At 49.5% G+C, this 23,700-nt stretch overlaps 1 protein-coding gene across 1 annotated transcript; it reads right to left on the reverse strand.

The window, feature by feature from the left end:
- Nucleotides 1–5,183: 5,183 nt before the first annotated feature.
- Nucleotides 5,184–23,608, reverse strand: LOC129495451 (rho-related GTP-binding protein RhoE). Its single transcript, XM_055302984.1, has 5 exons — nt 23,292–23,608; nt 22,819–22,906; nt 11,856–11,965; nt 8,825–8,959; nt 5,184–7,217 (listed from the first exon to the last, which is right to left on the reverse strand). The coding sequence occupies exons 1-5, from the start codon at nt 23,439–23,441 to the stop codon at nt 6,966–6,968; spliced, it is 735 nt and encodes a 244-aa protein (XP_055158959.1). The 5' UTR covers nt 23,442–23,608; the 3' UTR covers nt 5,184–6,965.
- Nucleotides 23,609–23,700: the final 92 nt, after the last annotated feature.

Genomic DNA, 23,700 nt, shown 5'->3' on the forward strand with positions numbered 1-23,700 from the left:
GGAAGAGTCCTGTTCACGGATATTATGTGCAGAGAAGAAAAAGCAGAAAAGGAATTCATATAGCTAAGTATGAACAAAGAGTAAGAGAAGAGAGAAGGAACCATGTGCTTGGAGCTGAAGGAAACCTGAAGTTTTAACAAGTGGTCAATTGTCTCTGGAGGACAGAAAGAATGAAGGAATCCCCCTTCCCCAGCAATTTGTCACATACCCCACTTCTAGAGTGCTTATATATGAAGGCTGGAAAATTGGGAAGATTTTCAATAATATAATATTATATATTGCAATATTATTATTATTATTATGCATTAGCTGTGTGCTATAGCTAAATGAAATGAGAGTATCTGTGGCATTCTTATAGGTTGATATTTTCCTGGCAGTGGAGATGGATGCAGTGGAGAAGGGGCACAAATACAGGGTTGGGATAAATATGGGGTGAGTACATTCCAGAGGGCCACAGGTACACAGAGATTTCCTGCGTAGTCTTGTCTTCCCATTAGGGTAATTCCAGACCCAGCAAGCTTTCAGGGGCTGAGACAATCCTAAGAACTCTGCTTAATCTGGGCTGTTAGATATGATTCAAATCAGGCCTTAGCAACCCAAAGAGCACCCTTTTATTTGGTAGTTCAAGTTGTGAATTAATTAATTAATTAACCTGTTATCTACTGTTGCAAATGATGGGTATGCATTAGTATAAAACATTGTCTCTTCCTTGTAGAGCTAAGAGTCAGGCATTTCAAGGCACCCTGGAGGTTCTGCTATCTCACGAGGAGACCTGGAAGTCCACATGCACAGATTGGAGAAAATCTGGGCACAGAGTGACCAAGAAAGTCCAGACCTTTGCAGACTCGGTGATGATGTTAAAAAGACCATAAAAGTCATATTAGTTGATTGCCTTTGGCCTTCTTTGAAAACGTAATGCTTGAGGAAAGATGAACAAATGATTAGAAATGACCACTTGGCCCAGTTGGACAGTGAGCAGATGAAGGGCAGGGCCTCAGAAGGTTGGGAACCAGACAAACAAGAGGAGGATGACAAACTTCTTTTCCAGAAGCGTACAATGGCACTTAGAAAAGAGGGAACGTCACACCATCCTGATGACAGGTACATGCAGCATGTCTCTCAGCTCTGTTAAAGTTAGCTAATTCACCCTGGGAATGATCGATCCCATGCAAATCACTGCATTGTTTTCATGGAGCTGAGTTTTCTCTGTCCATCTCTGTTCTCTAGAACTATGTCAGCCCCCGCGAAGGAACATAAGTTTTAGCTATTCTTCAACATTCTTAAACAGTAATTTACTGTGGGTGCACCCTTGGGAGACCCAAAGTGAGTAAGAGTAGCTTCCTCCTCTAATTGGCTTCCTTGGATTTCGAAAGGGCTTATGTGTCTGCCATTTGTGGGTCCTGTTACAGACTGAACTGTGTCCCCCAGAATTCATGTGTTGAAGCCCTAACTCCCAAAGATAAGGATTGGAGTTGAGGCCTTTAGGAGGTAATTAAAGTGAAAGGGGGTCATAAATGTAGGGTCCTAATCCAATAGGACTGGTGGCTTTTTAAGAAGAGGAAGAGAGGATCCCTGGGTGGCTCAGCGGTTTACCTCCTGCCTTTGGCCCAGGGTGTGATCATGAAGTCCCAGGGTCAAGTCCCAAATCGGGCTCCCTGCATGGAGCCTGCTTCTCTCTCTGCCTGTGTCTCTTCCTCTCTCTCTGTGTCTCTCATGAGTAAATAAATAAAATCTTAAAAAAAAAAAGAGGAAGATATCTCCCGCCCTCCACGCCCTCTCCATACACACGGAAGAAAGGCCACGTGAGCACACAGCGACCAGATGGCCGTTTATAATCCAAGAAGAGAATCTCATCAGGAACCCAAGGGCTGGCACCTCCATCTTGCACTTTGATTCTCCAGAACTGTGACAACGAAATGTCTGTTGTGCGGGCCACCCAGGCCGTGGTATTCTGTTATGGGAGCCTCAGCAGACCAGGACAGGTCCTTTCACTGTCTCCTAGGAATGCTCTTGCCCCCCAAGAAGCAGGGCAAACATGCACAGAAGTAACAGCAGAGGTGAAAGAGGGAACGGGAGTGTGAGCAGCGTCAAGAAGTAGCTGGCAACATGGGATGGACAAGTAGCGGTGCAGACCTGGGGAGATCACGGGGGATGTACTCTGGCTCAGATGCATGGCCATGATGCTCGGTTTCCACGCACCTGGGACACGCTCCATACCCATGAAGTCTGTGTTACGACAAGATAGTGTTGTAGTGAAGAGTGTGTGCTTGCAGAGCCCAGCTGCCCTGCCTGAGTTCTAATCTCGGGTCCTCCATGAGATTCTGAAGAAAACACCTGGTTCCTTAGCTGAAGGAGGGGGAACTTGATTGCACTTAACCTACTAAATCTATTTATAATGGGGAAGGAGTTATTATATAAATTAGAACAGCTCCTGGCACATACTTTGTGCAGTATCAGTGCTAACTATTACTTTGACGGTAGGGCTGACCATATACTGACCTAGTTTTCATTTCCATTGTGGAATGCCTTTTAAAAATTTCATTTCACTGTTCATGGAAGAAAGGCACTAATGATTCCCCTCAAAGGAAACAAAATCTGAAAGAAAGAAAAAAAAAAAAAGTCCCAAAGAGTAAATTGGTTTTGCCAATCCTGAAATTTCTTGTTTTGGGGTTCATTAGGATTTGTTTCCTGTGTTCCCAAAGGGGTCAGAGACAAAGAGTCTTAGAATTCACTGTTAGTGAATACTTTCAAAAAGATTTTTTACTTTACTTCCTACTAAATACCTATTTTCGACATTAGGTAATGAGTTCTGCATCTTCACCCAAAGTGCCATTAGAAATACCCCCTGAGTTAATCCTATAATTTCTCGAGAGCTCATTTCATTTTATAATTGGGGTGCTTTCCATTTATTTCACACTTTATTTCCTTTTTACTTTTCTAGTATGTTCAACAAGTGAAGACTTCATGGAAACAGAGTACAACTCTTTAACAATCCCAGCACGTTTTATAAGAAACAGATTGAAGGCCTTTCAGGTTCAGACGGGAAGGACGTTGTCCCCTACTGGACTCCTAAAACCAGCCGCAGAAACCGAAGTCATTGTACAGAAACTAAAATGATGCCTGGCAACCAGCATTCACATCGCTCTTCCTCGATCACCGTAAATGGACTCCAGCTGTTAGGATCACTTGAATATTCCTTCTGCATCATCGTTGGTGCAGCACAGAAACCACAGCATCAACACGGACCATTGGTGGCTATTGCATTGGTGTACCTGGCTACCCGCTGTCATGTTTCCCACCGACCCAGCATTTCCGGCTCAGTTAATGTTGATGGAAACCACACCCAGACATTGTGCATCGGGACTGTCTCCCTCCATTAGATTGTAAACTCTCGGGACAGATTTTTTTGTTGCGATTATGTTCCAGGCCTAAAAGTGGCGAGGCACATGGTAAGGACTCAGAAATATGTGGCCAATGAAAGAATGACAAACAAAAATTGGGGTGATTTAAAAGAGAATGCTCTCTTATTATGTCAAAATAATCCATCAAAAAGAGGATATGAAGCTTTCACAGTTTCAGCAATCTTAAGGGAGTGAGGTGATTTTTTTAAATTCCTTTTAATAAAAAATAATTCCCTGGGTTATTTCTAAATTTGCACTTAAGGCACATTTTCTAAAAGACCAGAGTCTTCCAGGCAACTATTCCTGGAAAAGATTAATAGAAGTGAGAGAGACACAATTAAAGTCTTACTCCAAGTTTGAAAATCACCTTTTAGTATTTAAGGAGGCATTAATCATGATCATTAATCAATAGAAAGGAATGTGCACAGAATGCTTAGAATAAATGTTTGCAGAAGCAAAAAGTCAGAGGAGAAAAGGAAGGCATACATGCCCAGGGCTGAAGACAAACTTTTTTTTTTCTTTTTGGTTTAACAAATTAAAGCTGCTGGAAAAGAACAATTCGCTAGAGGGAAACATTACTGTACAACCTATAAAATACTGCCAAGGTCAGCAGAACCTCAGCCGTGTGTTTCTGTGCTTGTGCTCGTTGAGAAAGGAGTTTCTTGCAAGCCTGATTTAGGTATTAAGCCTAGGAGTTACTCAACACCAAGGATTAGGAAAGTACTTTTATTTCCTTTACTGCTTACTGACAAGAATGAGTTACATTTTTGGTAATTCCTCGTGCTTGCTGAATTTTTTCATAAGGCTATCCTATTATGTCAATGCGCTTTAACTTTGTTCATTCGTGCCAGCTTCTCTGGTTTTCCCCTTGGTTTGTGCTTCTGAGAATTATTTTTCAAGCAAGTAACTATCCCTCAAAGATTGCTAAAGTCATTTTTTTTTTAAATCCACAAGGATGCAGTTTTTACAGGAAGTGACTTAGCTGTGCAGCGAGAAGAGCTGTTTTGAAGTCCTCTGTGGAGTACCCCTGGACACTCATGCGGAACATCTGTGTAAGGGTTTTAGCTAAAGACCGTTCGTGAACCTACTGGGTTTATGAGGACCCAGGCCACTCATGCTGCTAACCATCCCATGCTTGCATCCTTCAGGGCACTGGAAAAGCTTATACTGTCTTCCTGTGTTAGTTGGAGATGCTGCTACAATAAACAAGGCCATTTCTTCTTGTGCTTTATTTTTGTTGTTGTTCCTTCCCTGTAATTGTTGTTCATAGCTCGGTCCTGAGTCATCAACACAACTGGCCTCTGTGAACAAGAACACGCAATCCAAGGTGGATTAGGGATGGAGGCCGGGGGTGGGGGACGGAGTGGGGGACCATGGGAAGGGAAGCAAACCAGGCTCCTCCACAGAATGAAACCCATGACCTGGGACTGCATCACACTGTCTCACTACTAAAGAGCTCCAGGAATTTCCTATTTCCTTACAATTTTAAGATTCTTTCCCTATTTTTGAATCTTAGGATCGTAGCTCTTTTGGTCTATGAGCGAATCACTTTGACTACACTCCATTTTCTTCTTGAGATTTGAAAATGATGAAAACCTCTCATCTATGTGGATTTACCTTTGCCTGAGGAACTTGCACTGTGGGCAAGCCATCAGGAAATTCCAAAGCCTACGAGTTCAGAAAACTTGAGGCCGGATGCTCTCATCAGCTCTATAGTAAAGAATAAAACCAAACAGCTACATCAGAAAGCAGATAAAAGGACAAATCACATTTAGACAAAGACGTGGTTACTTTTTTATTCGAAGGGGAAAAAAAGTATGTTTTAATAAATACTGCGGAAACATTGACCAAACAAACATACAAAGTGACTTCGACATTTAAAAAAATGCAACGCAAGTTCTGCTTTATAACAGTTATAACTTATTTTCTCTTTACAATATTTAAATACAGAAAGCACTTGCCAGCTATTTTGTAATACTGCCCAAAGCATAACGCTGCCTCGATCAAAGCATAGTATGTCGGTAAAACGTCTGTATTTCGTGGGAAATGATGGGAATGGTATTTTCTCGCAGAGACCAAACAAAGTGCTTGTAAGACAAAGAACTGAGTGTTGTAATTACCTTAATCTCCTCTCCTGCCACAATTTAATGGGAGCACAGCTTCAACACTTCAAAAATGAAGCTTCATCATTGGAAAGAAAGCTCGTTTTCAACAAGCGCCAACAATAAACAGGTCAGATCTGGTTTCTTCTCTGAAAGAAGCTCTAAAAGGAACTGGTCAAAAAAATATCTGTAAACTATTTTAAATGCTGATTATTTCACGTAACAACAGCAATCAAGTATTGAACGCGGGCCTTGGCTGAATCCGGGTACGTGAGGTTTAGCAATCGCTCTCTGGAAACGCCCTAGCGTAGCGTCGGGACTGAGCTGGCACACCTTTCCTCTAAGGATTCTCTGAAGCTTAGGTAAGAAGGTCCCTTCTCTTACCGATGTTCTTTGAAAAAAGTGAAATAAACCAAGAGATCATCAGATGCTGCCAAGCTTTGGTGCTTCATCCCAAGATAACGGGCCTTTTGCTTTGTACTTTTGGTAACGGGATCCCAAAGCTTTACTCACAGATGTGTGCTTTCCGCTGCTATTCCTTCATTATCTCTCCGGGCGAAAATAGTACCTACACTTCCCCCCCTTCCCTTGGATCATTTTCTGACGTCAAACTGAGACACCTCTTATCTGACTCTGCACCTTCATCAACGATGGCAAAAGAAATCACACACCTTCTTTTCTAAACAGCGCACAAAAATATTACACTGAGCAATTTACCACTTTTTAATGACAATCACAATGATGAACAGAACCATCAGACTGAATAAAAACGGACACCCTTTTCTCTATTTGATCTATTTCGTCTTGGTAGCGCCGGTCCGCATTATCTCGCAAGACTCCAGAAGCCTTTCCTCAGAACCATCTTGCTCAGCTATCTTCGGGGAGGCAAGATTTCGGAGCCTCACGAACTTTTCCTCTGGAGATCCCACGGGTCCTGATACAATTTCCATTTTAATGATGAGCTAGGAGGAAATTAGATCACATCCTCTAGAAAACTAAACGCTAAGGTCACAGTGCCAGTTCCCCGGCGAGGACGGTATATTAATATATACTTTCTGTAAAGGAGATTAAAACATTTAAAAATCAAATCAAAGAGTCGAGATCCATGAAGAGATTGCAACAAAGAAAACGAAAACGCAAGCACCATTCAGAGCGTGATCCTTCTTCGTGGAGGTCCTCGTCGTCCTCCTCCTTCTCTACCTCCAGCCCGGGGGGGGGGGGGATCTCTCTTTTTTGGCATATTTTTCAAGTCACACCTCCAAACTCTTCAACGTGTTCACCATCTGCTCTACGTGCCGAACCTAAGGACGGGATTCCAAAAAGATGAGCATCTTTTCAAACACCTCCTAAGCCGCCGGCATGCGGACTTGGGCTGTGCACTTCATTCAGATTCCACCTTTTTGCTTCGCGGGTTGGCTTCTCTTAGCCGGCCCTCGGCGCCCGCACTACCGGGGGCGGGCACTCACATCACGGTGCAGCTCTTGGCTTTGTCCTTCCGTAAGTCCGTGGCGACCGCAGACAGTTCGGGTCTACTGGGCATGTGTGAGATCCGCTTTGTGGCCCGCTGAGATTTGTTCCGCTTAACGTTTTTATTTGTCTTGTTGACACACGCCAAGGTGGCAACGTGAAAAATGTCTCTGACGCTGTTCTCTGACTGTAGAGCCGAGCACTCGATGTACGTGGCCGCTCCAATCTGTTTGGCCATATTTGCCCCCTGAGAAGCAGAAGAATGGGTCGCGATCAGCAACAGGTCTTTGGGGAAGATGCAACAGTGTCTTCCCAATACCACAAAATAACAATGAATCGTGAAACGTTTCTAGCACGTGAACCGTACTTTCCAAGTGTTGCTGCGAAAAAACTGCCCCCAAACCCCTTCTTTTAAACAATTTAATGATTTCTTAATAAATTATAATAACAATGGATTATTTCATTAATATCTGCAGCCAAGACTCCGTCCTAAGGTGTTCGATTCTCATCATTCAATACAGTGCTGGATTTCCCGGAGGTACGAAAGTCTGATTTTTCATGAGTGTAAATGGGGCTCAAGATTGGTCAATAAAGACTCATCAATAAGCTTTATAAAAACCGGGGAAGGGCAAGGGATGGAATTTAGAATCAATTTTGAAAGGCGTGGCCAAAATGCATTGAGGAGAGGAACAACACTCTTACGATACCTGGGACTTCGGGAAACACACAATACGGAAGGTCCAGCATGGACCAGGCAACCAGGGTGCACAGTAATGAGCACGTGTGCATCAAAAGGACTTATTTAACTTACTAAGTTTTTATTAATTAGATACATAACACCACAGTATTCAAGAAGGTGACCACGAAGGACAGTCGTAGCTACTTCGACTTGAAGTCTCTTTAGAACCTGGTTTTAAGTTCTAGGAGAATGAACATCTGACGCCAATTCTCTTCCCTTCTAGATACTTGGGGAAAATGCCCAGGGAAATGACGAGTCTCTAAAAGACCGTTTCATGGAGACTTCTACTTTACTGGCAACGTCCTCCTCAAGTATTTTATTGTGCTGCTGAGCGTAAAGTAAGATCAACCCTCTCAAGAGTATTACCAATTTGACCACATTCTCTTTTGGATTTTTTACTTTTTCATTTTTTTTAAAGACTTTATTTATTCATGAGAGACACAGAGAGAGGCAGACACAGGCAGAGGGAGAAGCAGGCTCCATGCAGAAGCCCGATGTGGGACTCAATCCCGGGTCCGCAGGGTCACGCCCTGAGCCCTAGGCAGGTGCTCAACCCCTGAGGCCCCCAGGCACCCTTAGATTTTTTAACTTTAATCCCAGTGAGCATTGCAGAGACATACAAGGGGTAGACTATGAGCCTCTGTCTACACTCAGGCATCAAGTGTCATGTGATGACCCTACTGAACAACAGAACTGTTCTCATTTTGAAAGATGCTTTCCAAACTTGTCCTGTTTATGCTCACACACAGATCCTCACATAATCCAAGCTCATTCTACAGCATAACTCAAGGGTCGTCAACCTGAGGCCGACCATTGGTTGAGCCCTTAGAAAAGCGGCTCCTTTTTATCATGAGTGATATCCTACTTCTTTTTTTTTTTTTTTAGATTTTATTTATTTATTCATGAGAATACAGACCGAGAGAGAGAGAGAGAGAGAGGCAGAGACACAGGCAGAGGGAGAAGCAGGCTCCATGCGAGGAGCCTGATGTGGGACTCGATCCCAGGACTCCAGGATCACACTCTGGGCCAACAGCAGGTGCTAAACCGCTGAGCTCCCTGGGGACCCCAATGTCCTACTTCTGAAAACCGTATCTGCACCCTGACAGCGTACATACCTGGTCATAGGACACCGGGGTCTGTCTGTGATTGGAGAGCTCTACCAATGTGCTGACATCTGTCCGGAGGTCAGATTTGCAGCCAACCAAGAGCATTTTGGTGTTGGGGCAAAACTCCTGGATCTCACCTTTCCACTACAGGGAGAGACAGAGAGATGAAGAGTCAACAACGTGCGGGCATCTGTAGGTCGGTCACTAGCCCTCCACGGGCTGAAGCCCGGAATGGGGCACAAAAGGAACATTTAGGAGTGTCCCTTGAGATGAAGAAGCACACCTGCATTTACCTTCTAAGTAGACATTAACTTTTCCTCTTTAAAATCTTATGTATTTAGTCGAGAGAGCATGCATGTGAGTCGAGGGAGAGGCAGGCTCCCGGCTAAGCAGTGAGCCCGATGCAGAGCTCGTATCCCAGGGCCCTGGGACCATGACCTGAGCCAAAGGCAAACACACTCAATGGGCTGAGCCACCCGGGTGCCCCCAAACTTTACTACTTTTTAAAGTGGACTCACTGGGGAACACTTGTATGTATTCTCATCTATCCTCCCTCTCTGTGCGGCTCATGACCCGTCCCTACTGCAGGAGAGTTGTAGGGTGCTGCTGTCAGAAGGCAGCTTCAATAATTCCTTGATTATTGGGGTATCTCTGCAAGATGAAAGTGCCTGAGGAATGATTATATGTTCTAACAAGGGACTATGCCCTCAGATTCACGGAGCTGGTACTTCCCAGCACGGAAGGCTGGGAGGAAGGCAGAGGAAGCACAAGCACGAGTATGCACCTCCAAGGCCCATCGAGGACGACTGCACAGCTCCCCTGAGCTGGAATTGCTGATGAGGTTTCTGGGGCTGGAGACAATGTTCATGAACAGACTGTCCTGCCCTTAAGGAACCTCCACTCAGGTGACTGGATCAACACGGACTGCGGCCTGGTCAAAAAGGCCCATCTCCTGGGCTCCTGGGAAAGCATCTGGCCCTAAGCACAGAGGCCCTGAAGTCAGCTTTAAATTACCCAAGTTGTTTACTATTTCAATTCCAATTCAGTCCAATTGGCTACTTGTTGTAAGACTTGATGAGAATTATTAGAACCTCCAGAGATGCCTAAGCAGGGAATTCCAACTTCCTCTTAAAGAGCAGACAACTGCCTTCTTGTGGTTCCATTTCCTCAAGCTCAAGGCGACCATCAGGATGGGAGTGAAGGGTGGGCACCTGACAGGATGAGCACTGGGTGTTACAATATTTGTTGGGCAAACTGAACTCCAAAAAATGTATACAAATAATAATAAAAATATAATAATAAAAAATAAAATTTAAGAAAGACCAGTTGACCATTAGAAAAAAAGGATGGGAGTGAAGGTTTCAGAATGTTCCCAGGAGAGCTCTGGTTCCTGGGGAGGGGGCACCAGACAGCTGCAATCAGGAACCAGGCTGGCTCACCCAGGCCACGTGCTCAAATATGCATCGAGTGCTCTACTGGGTACCGTGGTAGTCACAAAGGTGAAGACAGAGGTGCGGAATTCACCGAGGGGCGAGGGTGACCAAGCCATGTGTATAATACAAGGTAACGGGGACAAACTGCAGGAGCCGTTTAACAGACCACTGGAGGCGGCATGTGCAGATCTAGAGGCGCACCTGGGGCAGACCCAGGGAAGGGACACACTTCCCATGAAAGCCTCAGGTATCTGCCAACTGCCTCCTTTTTTCCTTCTCTCCAGAGTTATTTACAAGCATCTACCACTTGCTAGAGGGCGCTGACATAGCGACTGGAGGATGAACTGGAAAAAAAAAAACAAAAAACCCAAAAACTATTCTGCTTTATATCACTCAGAACGCGTGGATAGTCAAGGACTTGCGGAGTCAGTTCCTCAAGACAAGTCCCAGCACCGGTGATGCTGAGCCTTAAACTTGACACAAACGCAAGACACGTCCATTAATATCTCTAAGGCCAAAGTCACTACATTAGGTCTCAGAAGACAAAAGCAAAATAAAGCAAGAGCAAGGAGTTTCATCCCGAATTATGCGTGACCTGATGGACAGGAGGAGAACCCCCGGTAAATAAGCGGTGCCTTTCATCTGCACACAGGCAGTGCAGCCCGGGCGGTGCTCGGCGGCTGGGCAACGACTCGGGCCGCCCGCTGCACGCCGAGCAGTTGTTTACAGGCGCGGAGGCCGGGAAAGGGGTGCTCCTGCCCGGGCGACAAACAGGAGCCTTCCGTGCGTGGGTGCCACACGACTCACAGCTGGACAGACTTAGAGAGCCTTTGATCTCCTGCGAAATTCGTATGCAACCGAGCGAACGGCGTTTGTCATGTTTGGTAAAGACACGGGGTGCGGGGGGAATAAACCACCTCCAAAGCTGGACACGTAAGACGAGCCGCCAACTATCATCTGAAACCTGACGGCGCTCGGGCCGGGACCGGGAACACCAGCCCCCGCCACCAGGTGCCCTCCTCCTGGCCTGGGCCCGGCCCTCCGCCACCCCCAGGCCCTAGACGCATCCCCTAGCAGCCCGTGTACAGCCAGGCTCCTTCGCTCTGGGATCTCCTCCGTCTCGTCACCGCAACTCCCTTAGTCTCAGGTCTGGAAACATCCCTGCGCCCTCCCCGGAGCCGCTCCACCTCTAATAGATGGCATCACAGTACAACAGATGGCATCATCTCAGTACCGCAGTGAGGTCAAACGTAAAGGTGTCCACCGCGGCGCGAGCCCGAGCCCGAGGGGGACGGTGGATGGGAGAGCCGCCTGCCTGGGAGCCGGCAGGGCCCTCGCGTTAGGCCTCGGCCCGCAGGGCAACCACGGAGGCTCTTCAACGGCTACGTCGTTTCTTAACAGGAAAGAAAATCTTGCACAGGTTCAGCGTCGAACCTCGTGACAGCCGCCTGGAAACCCGTCGCGGTGTGCGAGTGGGTTTTTCCAATGTTTTGGTTCCCAGAACACACGGCGAGGTGCCAAGCAGAGCGTGGGTGCTCCCCAGCCCCGCGCATTTATTCTGCGCATGGGCCAGGCCTGAACCAAGCCACCAGCCCCCCAGCACCTGCCTTTTTCAGGACGCTGTCGAGGGTCTCCGGCCGACTGACGTCAAAGCAAATCAGCACAGCATCCGAATCGGGATAGGAGAGGGGCCGGACGTTGTCGTAGTAGGGAGAACCTGAGGGAACAGAGATACACACGTTTTCAGATAAACATTCTTCTCTGTCAAACGTCACCACTGGACTATCACGGGCCCCGTCTCCACCTCCCCTGATTCCTGGAGAAGGACGCACATGAGCAAAGAAAGGCCCAGCGGTGGGGTCTCATTTCCAGTGGAGGACAATGAAGCCCCCTGACGTCTGTCTTACGATCCAGGGGAGGAGTCCGGGCCTTAAGGAGCAATCTGCCTGGCTAAGTCCCCGAAGGCCCCTGGGGGACACAGAGCAGACGCATCAGGAGTCAGGCGGCCTGGGGTGCAAATCCAGCTCCATCACTGAGGTTCGGGGGGCGGCGGGGGAGGTGGATCACGACTCTGCACCCCTGACTCTATTCTAAAACGAGGATGACAACAGCACCAACCCGGGAGTGGGCGAACCCGGTAGAGACGGGAACTGAGGAAGGGACAGGTAGGTCGCAACCACGGCCCCGCAGCCCAGCTGCAAGGACAAGCTGAGCGTGGCAAGCACCGCACTGGAGCTACGTCTTCAGAAAGAGACCTGAGCTCAAGATCTCTCTGGCAACGGGAGGGGACGGGTGGGGAGGAAAGGGCCAGGCCCGTGGAGAACCGCAGTGCACGCAGAGCCACCCTGTCGCAGTCATGGGCCTGGGGGACTCTGCGGTACCCCCGGGGTCCACGTTTAAAGCCAACTCACTCAACCAAGGGACCATCTCATAGCTCAAACGATTTCTTCCATTTCTCTAAAAACACCAGTTATCATAAAAAGGTGCGGCTATGAAACAAAACACAGCTTGCCAGCGTCGTCTGTTCCTTAAGAAAATCACTTTCTGTACACGGACGTTTCATCAGCCGGCACAGGAAACCCCCTGACGGGCCTGTGGACGGGAGTCCAGGAGACAAGGTCTCAGCTACTGAAGCTTGTTTCCAGACCCAAGTTCAGTTTGACATCGCCTTCCATTTCCAACAGGAACGCATGACATGTTGTCGCCATAAATCAAAACCTCCGTAGTCAAAGTCAGGAGGAAAGACTCAAGAAGCTTTAAAAATAATCCTTTAAACTATCAAAACAACACTTTTCAGCAGGTTGCTCTCGACCTAGAAGTGGCTGTCGCGGGGTGCGTCGTCCCTACTCACAGCCCATCCTGGTTGGTCCCCAGTGTTTACTAGGGGACCCTACGAACACCGTGGGCTCTTCGCTGGCTGCTTCCAGGATGGACGCAGCAACTTCAAGGCGGCTGCGTCTAAGGGGAAGGAGGGGAATGTCCTAGAAGCCAGGAAGAAATCTAAGCCAGGAGTTGTCACGTGCTGCAGCAGTTCCCGACACACTTCTGGAATCAGGGCTCCGGCGTGAGGGACACTGGCAACTCAAAGACACTTTCCAAAAGATTTAAGGGTTTGGGGTCAAAACACATCAAATCGCCCTAAATATTAAGGCACACTGGAATGAAGTGGTGTGTGGACACGGCAGGGCGCTGCGGCTGCTTTCTCAGCCCCTCGAAGAACGCTGAGGCCGAGAGGATATTTGCCAGCAGCTCACCGATTCAAACGTTTTTAAGGGGTCTCAGAAATGAGATGGCTCAGCGCTGCTTCTGGGCATAGAGGTTACTTGGGTATTTGTTCGTGACGTTCCACTGCAACCCCCCTCATGGCTGGGTCCAAAGTCTAACTCTGACACCGCTTCTTTGGTCAACATTTAGCAGGTCTCTCACCAAACACGGAGTCAGCAAATTCCAGATCATAGAGTGGAAATCCGAATACCAGCCACGTACACGAGGACCTCCTCTGCTCGTCCAAGCGGGCAAGAGCTGACGTGACCCCACCTCCATCCGCGCAGCTCTCAACAACTCCCCGGGTCTGGAGCCTAGTGGGGCCTCGGAGGTCTCTCTCGGAAATCACTCCCTTACAGAAGACAGCTATCGCACTGGCTGCGTCCCAGCCTCAGTCAGACCTGAGCTTCGGAGAAGGGGCATCTCCAGGGGCTTTCAGGACACAGCCCACGACTCGATGAGCGTGCTCACCACTGACCTTGGATCTGAGAGTGCTCACCCCTCATCCTGGATCCGAGAGTGCTCACCACTCCTCCTAGATCTGAGTGCTCACCACTCACCCTGGACCTGAGCCTGTTCACCACTGACCTTGGATCCAAGTGTTCACCACTCCTCTTAGATCTGACAGTGCTCACCACTCATCTTGGATATGAGACTCCCCGCCGCCACCCGCTCCCCGACAATGGAGACCACCTTTCCCAAATACAAAGTTTAACCAAGACATCTGGGGAATTACCATGGTGCTAAAACAATAATCAGCACTGGGACTACCAGTAAAACCCGGAAGTAGTTTCAGCACTTAGGTCACCGTGTGGCTGCAGAGCATTCTCCTCCCTCCCTCTGGGTACTGGGTTTCCCCTCCCCACCCACTTTTGGCTCCAGAGAGGGTCTGGCTTTGTCTTCAGTCCTCAGCCAAAGGTGGAGACTCCCACTTACTACTATCAAGTGAGCTGCCCCCTGTGCCTCGGAGTACCTGTACTCATATCCGCAAAATGTAGACAGTGGCGGCACCTGAAAACGAAACTGTTTGAAACCGGATTCTATGGAGGTTTGCTTCTGCTTTTGTTCTTATTTGCTTTCATATTTTGAATAAAAATACAGGGACACCTGGGTGGCTCAGCAGTTGAGCACCTGCCTTTGGCCCAGGGCGTGGTCCTGGGGTCCCAGGATCAAGTCCCATATCGGGCTCCCTGCATGGAGCCTGCTTCTCCCTCTGCCTGCATCTCTCATGAATAAATAAATAAAATCTTAAAAAAAAAGAAAAGAAAATACATCTGTATGCAAAGGTTCATGAGGAGTAAACCACCTCACTTCCAAGGTAGAGAGGTAATTTTAAAGAGCTTTAACAAGACCTAATTAGGAATGACACTTTGATCCTGCCTTATTACTTTTGCTAACGACCAGCACTTTTAGATCAACAAGTGTCCAAAGGTGCTAATAAAAACCGATGCCCACACTTATTAGTTATAAGCATAATTTGTCTAACCACTAACTACAAGAGTAATTTGTCATTAAAGATGAAAAGTCCACTTGTTCATTTTGTTTTTTTGCTGGGGTTAAGGTGAGCACTTTTTCAGAATGAAAAATCTGTCTCTATTATTTTGTAGTCACGAAAAAAAAGATGACATGGAATCATAGAGAACTATCATACCAGGAAAAGCAGGGCGAAGCAGGGCCGTCAGTTAAAAAACAAATCCTGACTTGACAGCAGGCACCCTGCGTTTAAGCACTCTGAATTCTTCCCGAATCCTCCGTGGCCATAGAACCCATGGGAGGGTGGGGCGTGATCCCCGAGCGTGGGCCCCCCAGCAGCCACAGGGACACAGAGGGAACCCCCCCGGGGTGCCCGTGAAGGGACGGCAACACAGGCCAGCAGCTGTGACATGAAGGATGGAGCCCAGGTAGGCAGATGAGCGGGACCGTGCCTGCCTCTACCTCCTGTGTCCCTCCAAAAAAGTCTCCCAACATTCTACTAAGCCAAACAACAAAAAAAATCTAAATTCTACAGATTTAAAAAAGATGCACATGAAAAGCTTCCAGGTTAAGTGCTGTACCCTTCCTTGAGCACAGCCCAAGGAAGGGTACAGCATCATTGGGTAGTCCACAGGACGGGCACTGCTTACACACAACCAGAACCCAGCATCCAGGGGTGCCCCCGGGCTCAACCAGTCTGCCCAGGGACTGAGCTCTGCTTGTCAGGTCCAACCCCTTCCCGGCAGGTGCAACAGCTCCAGGCCCCTGGGAGGTCCCCAACGCCGCAGTTTTGTCACCCTACAGGCAACTCTGTGCACACAGCACTGTCCCAGGTCCTGCCTAGTTCACCTATCAGAACATAAAGGGTGGACCCCAGGAAGCTCTATCGTAAAGAAGCACCTGCAGCACATATGCAACATGGGTCCACACCCCGCCCCGCCCAATACATTCAAAGTGCTTTGCTCTGCATAGACCAGGTAAGTGGGCATTTGGGGCCCTCGGAGCTCCTCGAGCTTGGCTAACGTCAGCAGAGTTCTGAAAGGCTTTTGAAGCTTCAGGTCTGACCATCTTTGTCCTCAAGATCGTGAATTCTGGGTGACGGCACTGTTTCCAGCCCGAGAATAGTCACCAAGTGCCTCACCCAGAAACTAATTCTGCAGACACATAGCTTCTTGCTTCAGTCATCCTTGCACGAAGATAGAACACACCATATATGTCCATAATTAAATGTATATGTAAGAAGATTCATGCCCAACAGGGAAGCTGTATGGAACCTTTTGCAAAACCAGTTCAAACACTGAGGTTTTATGGGAGCTTGAGAGCTGCAGACCCCTTGAGTTATTTCATAAACACAACTTCCTTTCCTTGAACCTGAAATTGAAAACCTTTCCCGTCCCCCACGAGAAGTTCCTACCAAGAGCAATAAAATTAGGAATATGGCAGGATGTTGGCAGAGAAAATATATCAACGTTTTAGTGTTTTTAGTGGCCAGCTAGAGAACATCTGTACCCACCAGCAGCTAACAGGTGGGCCTGGATGAATCTGCCCAATTATTACCAGATTCCATTTCCTCATGCCATTGCTACTGAGCATGAAAGCTTCAAATCAGCAATAATCCCAAGAATGTGAATCAAGTCTGGGCAGCACTTCTGTGTCTGGCTTAGTACAAGACTCTTGAACTATTTTCCCAAGCAGCCTGCACTGTAAGCGCGATCCATGCCCATAAAAATGCAACAAACATTCCCAGGGAGGCCATTTCCTTGGTTTCTTTCTAAGTTATTAATTCCTAAATTAATAGGAATTATGAACAGAATTGATGAAAATTTGAGGGCATTTCTGTGTTGCTATAAAAATACAGTCAGTACTTCAATTTCTGGGGGCAGGCAGGTATATCGTTGGAGAGGAAGTCTAGGATATAGAAATGATGGCTATTTCTGAGCCTGAAATAGGGCATTAGCTTCAACCCCTGATCTTATTGAGATACCTAGAAAATAGAAGAATCAAACTATTTTGCTTAAAGTAGAGCCATGGTATACTGGTCACAGAACTTTAGGGATAAGAGTAGACAGGTATTCTCAAAATTACATGATCGCTCCATAAGAGAAAGTTTGAAGATTCTGTGTCTTATCTACTACTTAAGCATCTGAGGCCTTGGAGGCGAGTCCCAGGAGTGAATTCACCCGGCCACATGCTGTCCTCAGTCTCACTTTTCAAGATCAATGTGCACAACTCCTGATGAAACTTCTGAGGCAGCTTACATGCCACGACAATGAAATTACGGGTATCTCTGGATCAAGTTGCCAATGTATAGTGACCGAGAAGACGTTTGAAGGGCATCACAAAATGGCCAGGGCACAACTAATTCACCTGGCACAGCCCACCCGGCACCATGAGCTACCTGGAGAAAATATTGGTCCTCGGTGTCCTATCTACAAGCTAGAACTGGGTTAACGAGGAAACATCTGGTTATTTCAGGTGGCATCTGAATGACCAACCTGGACACCTCACTGAAATGAGCAGAACCTAGCAAGAAACCAGGTTGGGGAAAAAAAAAAAAAGACTAAATGAGATTTTTTAAAAGGTCTAGAGATAAATAGAGACTGAAAAAGGGAATTTATACCTTCTTTTTTTTTTTTTTAAATGCTTGGTGGACAAATCTCCAAATGTAGTTTTATGTATTGCTTATTGGAAATCACCATACACTGCCTGTCTTACGGAGTTTCAGGGTGAAAATGGAGTTGAGTCCGGTTTTGAGACTCAGCTGCTAGGGATCATTACCACCTTAAAATCTAACTGGTTTTCTGCAGTTGTGCCCCAGATATTCACATCCTAAGTCCTCCTGCTTCCCTGGCCTCTTTGTAAATTTTTGCCCCCCTTCCTTTCTCTAACGAGATTCATTTAAGTGAGAAAGTTTCAAGTTTCAGAATCTTGTGGTCACTGAAGGCCATTAAATGTAGGCATGTTTTCAAGTGGGAGGGCTGTTAAGGACTTCTTAAGGATGGAGTCAACTCTGGAGCCATGGGAAGAATTGTGGTGGGCTTCAATGGGAGGAGTCACGGGTCAGGCGTGAGGGCTGGCTCTGGGGCCTCTGACTAGTTTCTGGATCCTCTTGCTGTGAGGTGAATCTGGCTTTCCAATGTGTGGGCCCACCCTCCTCTAAGCCAGGACTACAGTTCCAAGGCCGAGGCACAGAGAACTTCGGGGGCAGGGACCACTGCTCCGACGGTCTCTGGCAGCCTTCCTGCACACAGATGGCCTTGAAACATGTTGACTGGTTTTAGAATCATTTCTATAGGTCTTGCCTTGATGGGTTAATTTCCATGTTAAGTCACCACACAAGGGACCAGTGAACTCTTCTTGAAGTCGCTTTTCTGGGTTAATTACATCCTGATCCCTAACACAGCTGGAAACACTTCTAGGTCTGTCAAGAAATATTTCAGTTGGGTGCTTGCCTCGAAGGCCATTCTTCTAATGTGATGGGGAAGGTACAAATGCAATATGTATCGACTTGTGTTTGCACCGGAGTTTGTCCTTAAAGTCAGGTCCTTACGGGTAATTAAGGTTTTTCTCTCTTAAGTATACGATTTAAAGAATACTACATTCTCTGTTAATTATGCTAAAAACACAGGAAGTGCTAACTTTAGCACCCACGGGCTAAAAGCAGCCTGTATCTTGACAAGATTCAAAAGAGTGTTCATGAGGCAATAGCATAGTTATTGTGGGGGAATTCTAGCAGCTGAATGGAGTATTTTATAACTAATAATAGGCCTTAAATAAAATGTGCATTAACTTGCATTGGTTAAAAGCTGGCATGAATGATTATTGCTCACGTGTGCTGAAATTATACCATCAGCAAATCACTTAGAAAAAGATATGGTGATCCTTAAGTGACTAAGTCTCTGTTATCAGGAAGCATTTGGCTTCATGCTTCAAACTGCTTCTGTGCTTGGCGAATGTGGCACGTTCTGAAAACACAAGGTATTAGGACCACTTTGGGCTCCCTTGTCACTTCAAAATGTTGACACCATTACCCACTCACTGTTTTGCAGGCACTCGCTGAGCTCATCTGAAAAACCACTGGGTGCATTTCTGCAACTGATAATAAAAAGGCTCATCTTATCAACAGAAGGGGAATACTTTTCATTAAAATACAGATAGGCCAGATCTGCATGCAAAGACTACCTTTAAAAATCCCCTTCCCCTTTAGAGGATTGATAATAGCATTACTTGGTTTTGTCTACTTTAGGGGGGGAGGGGGAGGCGTGGTGGCTGGAAGAACTCCAAGCAGCTATATAAGAAATCAAGTGGCAAATTGCCATTTGTGGTTGCTTTTATTGGTGTGTGCCTTGAGGGTGGGAGGGAGGAAGTGTTTCCTACCTGAGGAGGACCGAAAGGGTGGGTCAGCACTAGGGACTCCTGACTAGGGAAATACACTGCACCCCGGTGGAGTGGGGCACTTGGGTATGGGAACCGAACAAAATTAGGTCAACACAGGTTGCTTCTCAGCTACACTAGGCTGGGAGAGCTTCCTTCTCCCCACTCCCCGCCCCAGCAGGGCCATAGTAGTCTTAGAGGAGAGACTATAAAGCAACCATGCACCCCTAGGCCTAGAGAGGCCCTGTTCATCTAGGAACAGAAAGAACGGAGGGAGAGAGAGTGCGTGAAGGACTGATAAATACTGTGCCTCAAAAAGTGGGGAATCAGTTCTCTTGTCTTGGTGCAAAGAGGGCCCACATACCAGGCTTCCACTTGATGTTCTTTCCTACATGCAAATTAGCAATTTTGCCTATGCACCTATGCATGATTGCATGACCCCCGGTGGGGGGGGGGACCACTTACGAGGTGCTGTCCAAGTAAAGAAGCCACAAGAGAACTACTTCTGTCTCCTAAATGTTTGCCCCTCTGCCAAGAGGCTAGACAGGATGTGAATACCACCCAAAAGGTCAATGCCGATGCCATCTGTCTTCCTACCTAAAAAAAGTTAGGCGTACCTCATTTTTTTCTACTAACCATAAACTTTCACAAAGTTCTAGAAGGCAGAAAAAGATCTGACGTTTAGGACTTTAGAGGCTTTGGCTCCAATGTTCAGTCCAGTTCAGTTAAACTGATAGAAGCTGGAAAAAAATAAATGTATCAAGAGGCACCGGACATTTGCAATTATTTTCACAACCTGAACTAAACAAATGTCTCAGTGGGCAAAGAAAATGTCAAATATTTGTCAAGAACTAATCCTGTTCAGAAATTTGTGATGAAAAATCCTTGAGGTGAAGTAGAAAAATGTTCAATACTCGACGAGCCGCTGACACAATGGCTCTTGCTAGATGTTTATCAGGGATGATAAACCATTTTTGGTGGAAACAGTCTATTTTGAGAATTTAAGAAATGCTTCATGACCGAGCTTAATCACCTAACATTTCGCCTCACCAACAACCTAATAGGATTCTAAACAATGCCCTTATGCCTTTTTGTTCCCATTTGTATAAATCTAAATTTCAGCTAAGATTTCATTACTGGATAATTCTGCAATGTAAGGTTTCTTAATCAGTTTTTTTTTTTCAAACCCTTATATTTTAGTTAAACATGCACAGGTTTTGTTTTCATTAAATAAAAATACAAGTGATTATTTCACTACAGACTTCGTTTCGGGTGATTATCTTTAATGCGATGAAAGGCAGTGTTCATAAAGTTGCCATTCTTTGTGAACAGGTAATTCAGCGGTAATAAATGTCAGGGAATCTCATCTCCTTGGAAACTGTGCATATGATTATTCATGTAACAGGTTTTCCTGGGTGACTACTGCATGCAAGGCGTGAGCTTACATGTGCGGGGACTACAAACTCTCCAGGAAGGAGGAAGCAACGGAGAACCTCTGAAGTGCTCTTACCCGCGCATGTGAGGCATGGCCACCGACCAAGCACTGACCACATTTTGTTTGTTATCCAGCCTTTGAAAAAACAATATGCCTTTTCTCTCCTAAAAACAAAGTCAATTTAGCCCTTTGGTCGCCTCCTATAAACGCTCCATTGGTGGTCCTCTGACTGGGGAGGCAGGACACAGGGGAGGCATGATCCGGCATTCCTGGGAGCCCAGCCATGCCCCCCTCCCGCCCCACATGCGGCTCCTTCCCAAATCTGCCAGGAAGCGGGGGCTCCCTTCAGAGCCCAGAGCCCGGCTGGCTCTCTGGGTGGTGCGAGGCCCAGCAGGGGACGCCAGGGCCCCTGGGCCCACCGAGGTCCTGGGAAACAAAAAGACTGGCTGCTCTCGCGTGCAAGGCCAAGGAGTATGCAGCTGGGGGGGGGGAGGTCCTGCGCTTTGTCTAGCTCTGCACCCCCCCCCAAAGGGGACAGGAGACTCAGGGACCCCCCCCCAAAGGGGACAGGAGACTCAGGGAGGCAGCGATTTGCACACAGAAATCCCCAGTAACCAGTACTAAGAGCTAAAAAAGTTGCCTTTTTTTTTTTTTTTTTTTATAAACAGTGAATCAGAATTACAGACCCCACGCCTGAATGATTCTTATCCTGCATTAGGCCCCTCCAGGCTTGGGGGTGGAGTAGGCCGCGGGGAGCTGGCGGCCTGAGGGGCCCCGGCGGGAGGAGCCGCAGGAGCAAGGGCGCCTGGGCACCTGGGCGCGTGGGCGCTGTGGGTGCCTGGCGCTGTGTGGGTGCACAGCCTCCCCGGCCACGTGGAGGCCACGATGGAGCCGACTCCCCACGACCCTCGGGGGCTGCGGGCGGCTGCTCGGCCACAGGTGCGTCCCCGGCCTCGGGGGCCCCTCTCCCGCCGCAGCCCCGCAGCCGCTCCGCGCCCGCTGCGCCCGCCTCCCGCGGCTCCTCCCCTTGCAGAGGCGACACCTCCGGGAAGCGGGATTCCCCCCGCCCCCCCCGCCCCAGCTTCCCCGCGCCGCAGGGGGGCGGGGCACCAGCCCGGGGGCCGCCGGGGCCTCCCGCCCGCACCCCCGCGGCCGCCCCACGCCCGGGACCCGGTGACCTGGCCTTGAACCCCGGACCCCTCAAGATAATTCACCGCGACGCCGAGAATTCAGTGGGACAGGAAGGTCAAGGCCGGCGGAGGGCGATGCAGGGGGGCCGGGAGGGGGGAGGGGGGGCCGGGATCTGCGCGTCCGCACCCACGCGGCTCGGCCGGCCGGCTGCCGGACTCCCGGGCCCGCGCCCCCGCGCCCCTCCGACCCGCGCCCCTGCGCTCCCTCCACCCCGCGCTCCTCCGCCCTCCACCTCGCGCCCCTCCACCCCGCGCCCCTGCACCCCATGCCCCTGCGCCCCTCTGCGTCTGCGCCCCCTCCACCCCGCGCCCCTCCACCTCGCGCCCCTGCGCCCCTCTGCGTCTGCGGCCCCTCCACCCTGCGCCCTTCCGACCCGCGCCCCTGCGCCCCTCTGCGTCTGCGGCCCCTCCACCCCGCGCCCCTCCACCCCGTGCCGCTGCGACCCTCTGCCCTTGCGCCCCTCCGCGCGTCCCCGGCCGCAGGCGTCCCGAGCGCCCCGCCCCGACCGCTCGCGCCCCCGCTGCTGACCCCGCACGCGCTCCCCACACGCGGGGCTGCGTGGCTCCGGGCACTTTGTCCCCCTCCCGGCGCCCCCGCGGCCCCCGCGGCCGTCATCAGGTCGGCTCTCGGAGGGGCGCACGCAGCCCCCCGACCTCGGGCCACCTGGCTCTCCCCTTCGGCCCCACTCCCTCCCCCCACCCCGCCCCGCCCGGCGGGGACCGCGGGCACCCGAGGCGGAGGCGAAGTCACCCGAAGTCACCCGGGGCCGCGGGGAGCCACGCGCTGGGGCCCGGAACCCGCCCCGAGCGCCACGCGGCCCGACGGTCTCTTACCCGACGTGTCCCACAGGCTCAGCTCTATCCTTTGTGTGTCGATCTCAAAACTGGCTGTGTAATTCTCAAACACCGTGGGGACGTAATTCTGGACAGAGGAGGGAGAGAGGGCACAGAGGTTACCGGAGGTGCGCGACACCCGCAGAGCGCCCTCCGAAACCCGCCTGCTCGCTCCCCGACTGGAAAAAAGAAAAGGGGGGAAAGCCGCACACGCCAGCCAGACGGGCGGAGCGACCCCGAAGGGCCCGAGTCCCCTCCGCGGGCTGGGGACGCGGCCGCCGAGCCTCCGCGCTATGGGGACGCGGCCGCCGAGCCTCCCCACCCGCCCGCGCACACGGGAGCCGGCAGGTGTCCGCCGCCGGAGCGGAAGGTGCAGACGCGTCCCCGGGGGCTCGCGGGTCCCCGCCCGGCGGGGGGCGCGGCGGGGGCGCCCCGGGGCGCGGCGGGGGGCAGGCCGGGCCCGGCGCGCTCACCTCGGGGAAGCAGTCCTTGGCGAAGACGTGCAGCAGCGCCGTTTTCCCGCACTGACTGTCCCCCACCACCACGATCTTGCACTTCACGTTCTGATTAGGATCCATGATCGATTTACTGGACAATTTCTGGCTGGCCCTTCTCTCCTTCATTGATCTTGCCTTCTTTTCTCTTGGAACAGGAATTTTCTCTTTTGGAGGAAAAAAAAAGAGAGAGAGAGAGAGAGGAGAGAGTTCCGTCTCTCTGGAAGCCGGTCTGGAAATCGGAGGCGGGCGGGGCGGCGGGGCGGCGGGGCGGCGGGGCGGCGGGGCTTGGGGGGCGCAGGCGACCCTCCCCTCCGCGAGTCTCAGGCCGGCTCGGCGCGCCGCCGCGTCCACCTCGGCCCGACTGCTTTGTCTCCCGCGCCCGGCG

This window comes from Nyctereutes procyonoides, unplaced genomic scaffold (assembly GCF_905146905.1).
Source record: "Nyctereutes procyonoides isolate TBG_1078 unplaced genomic scaffold, NYPRO_anot_genome, whole genome shotgun sequence".
NCBI lineage: Eukaryota > Metazoa > Chordata > Mammalia > Carnivora > Canidae > Nyctereutes > Nyctereutes procyonoides.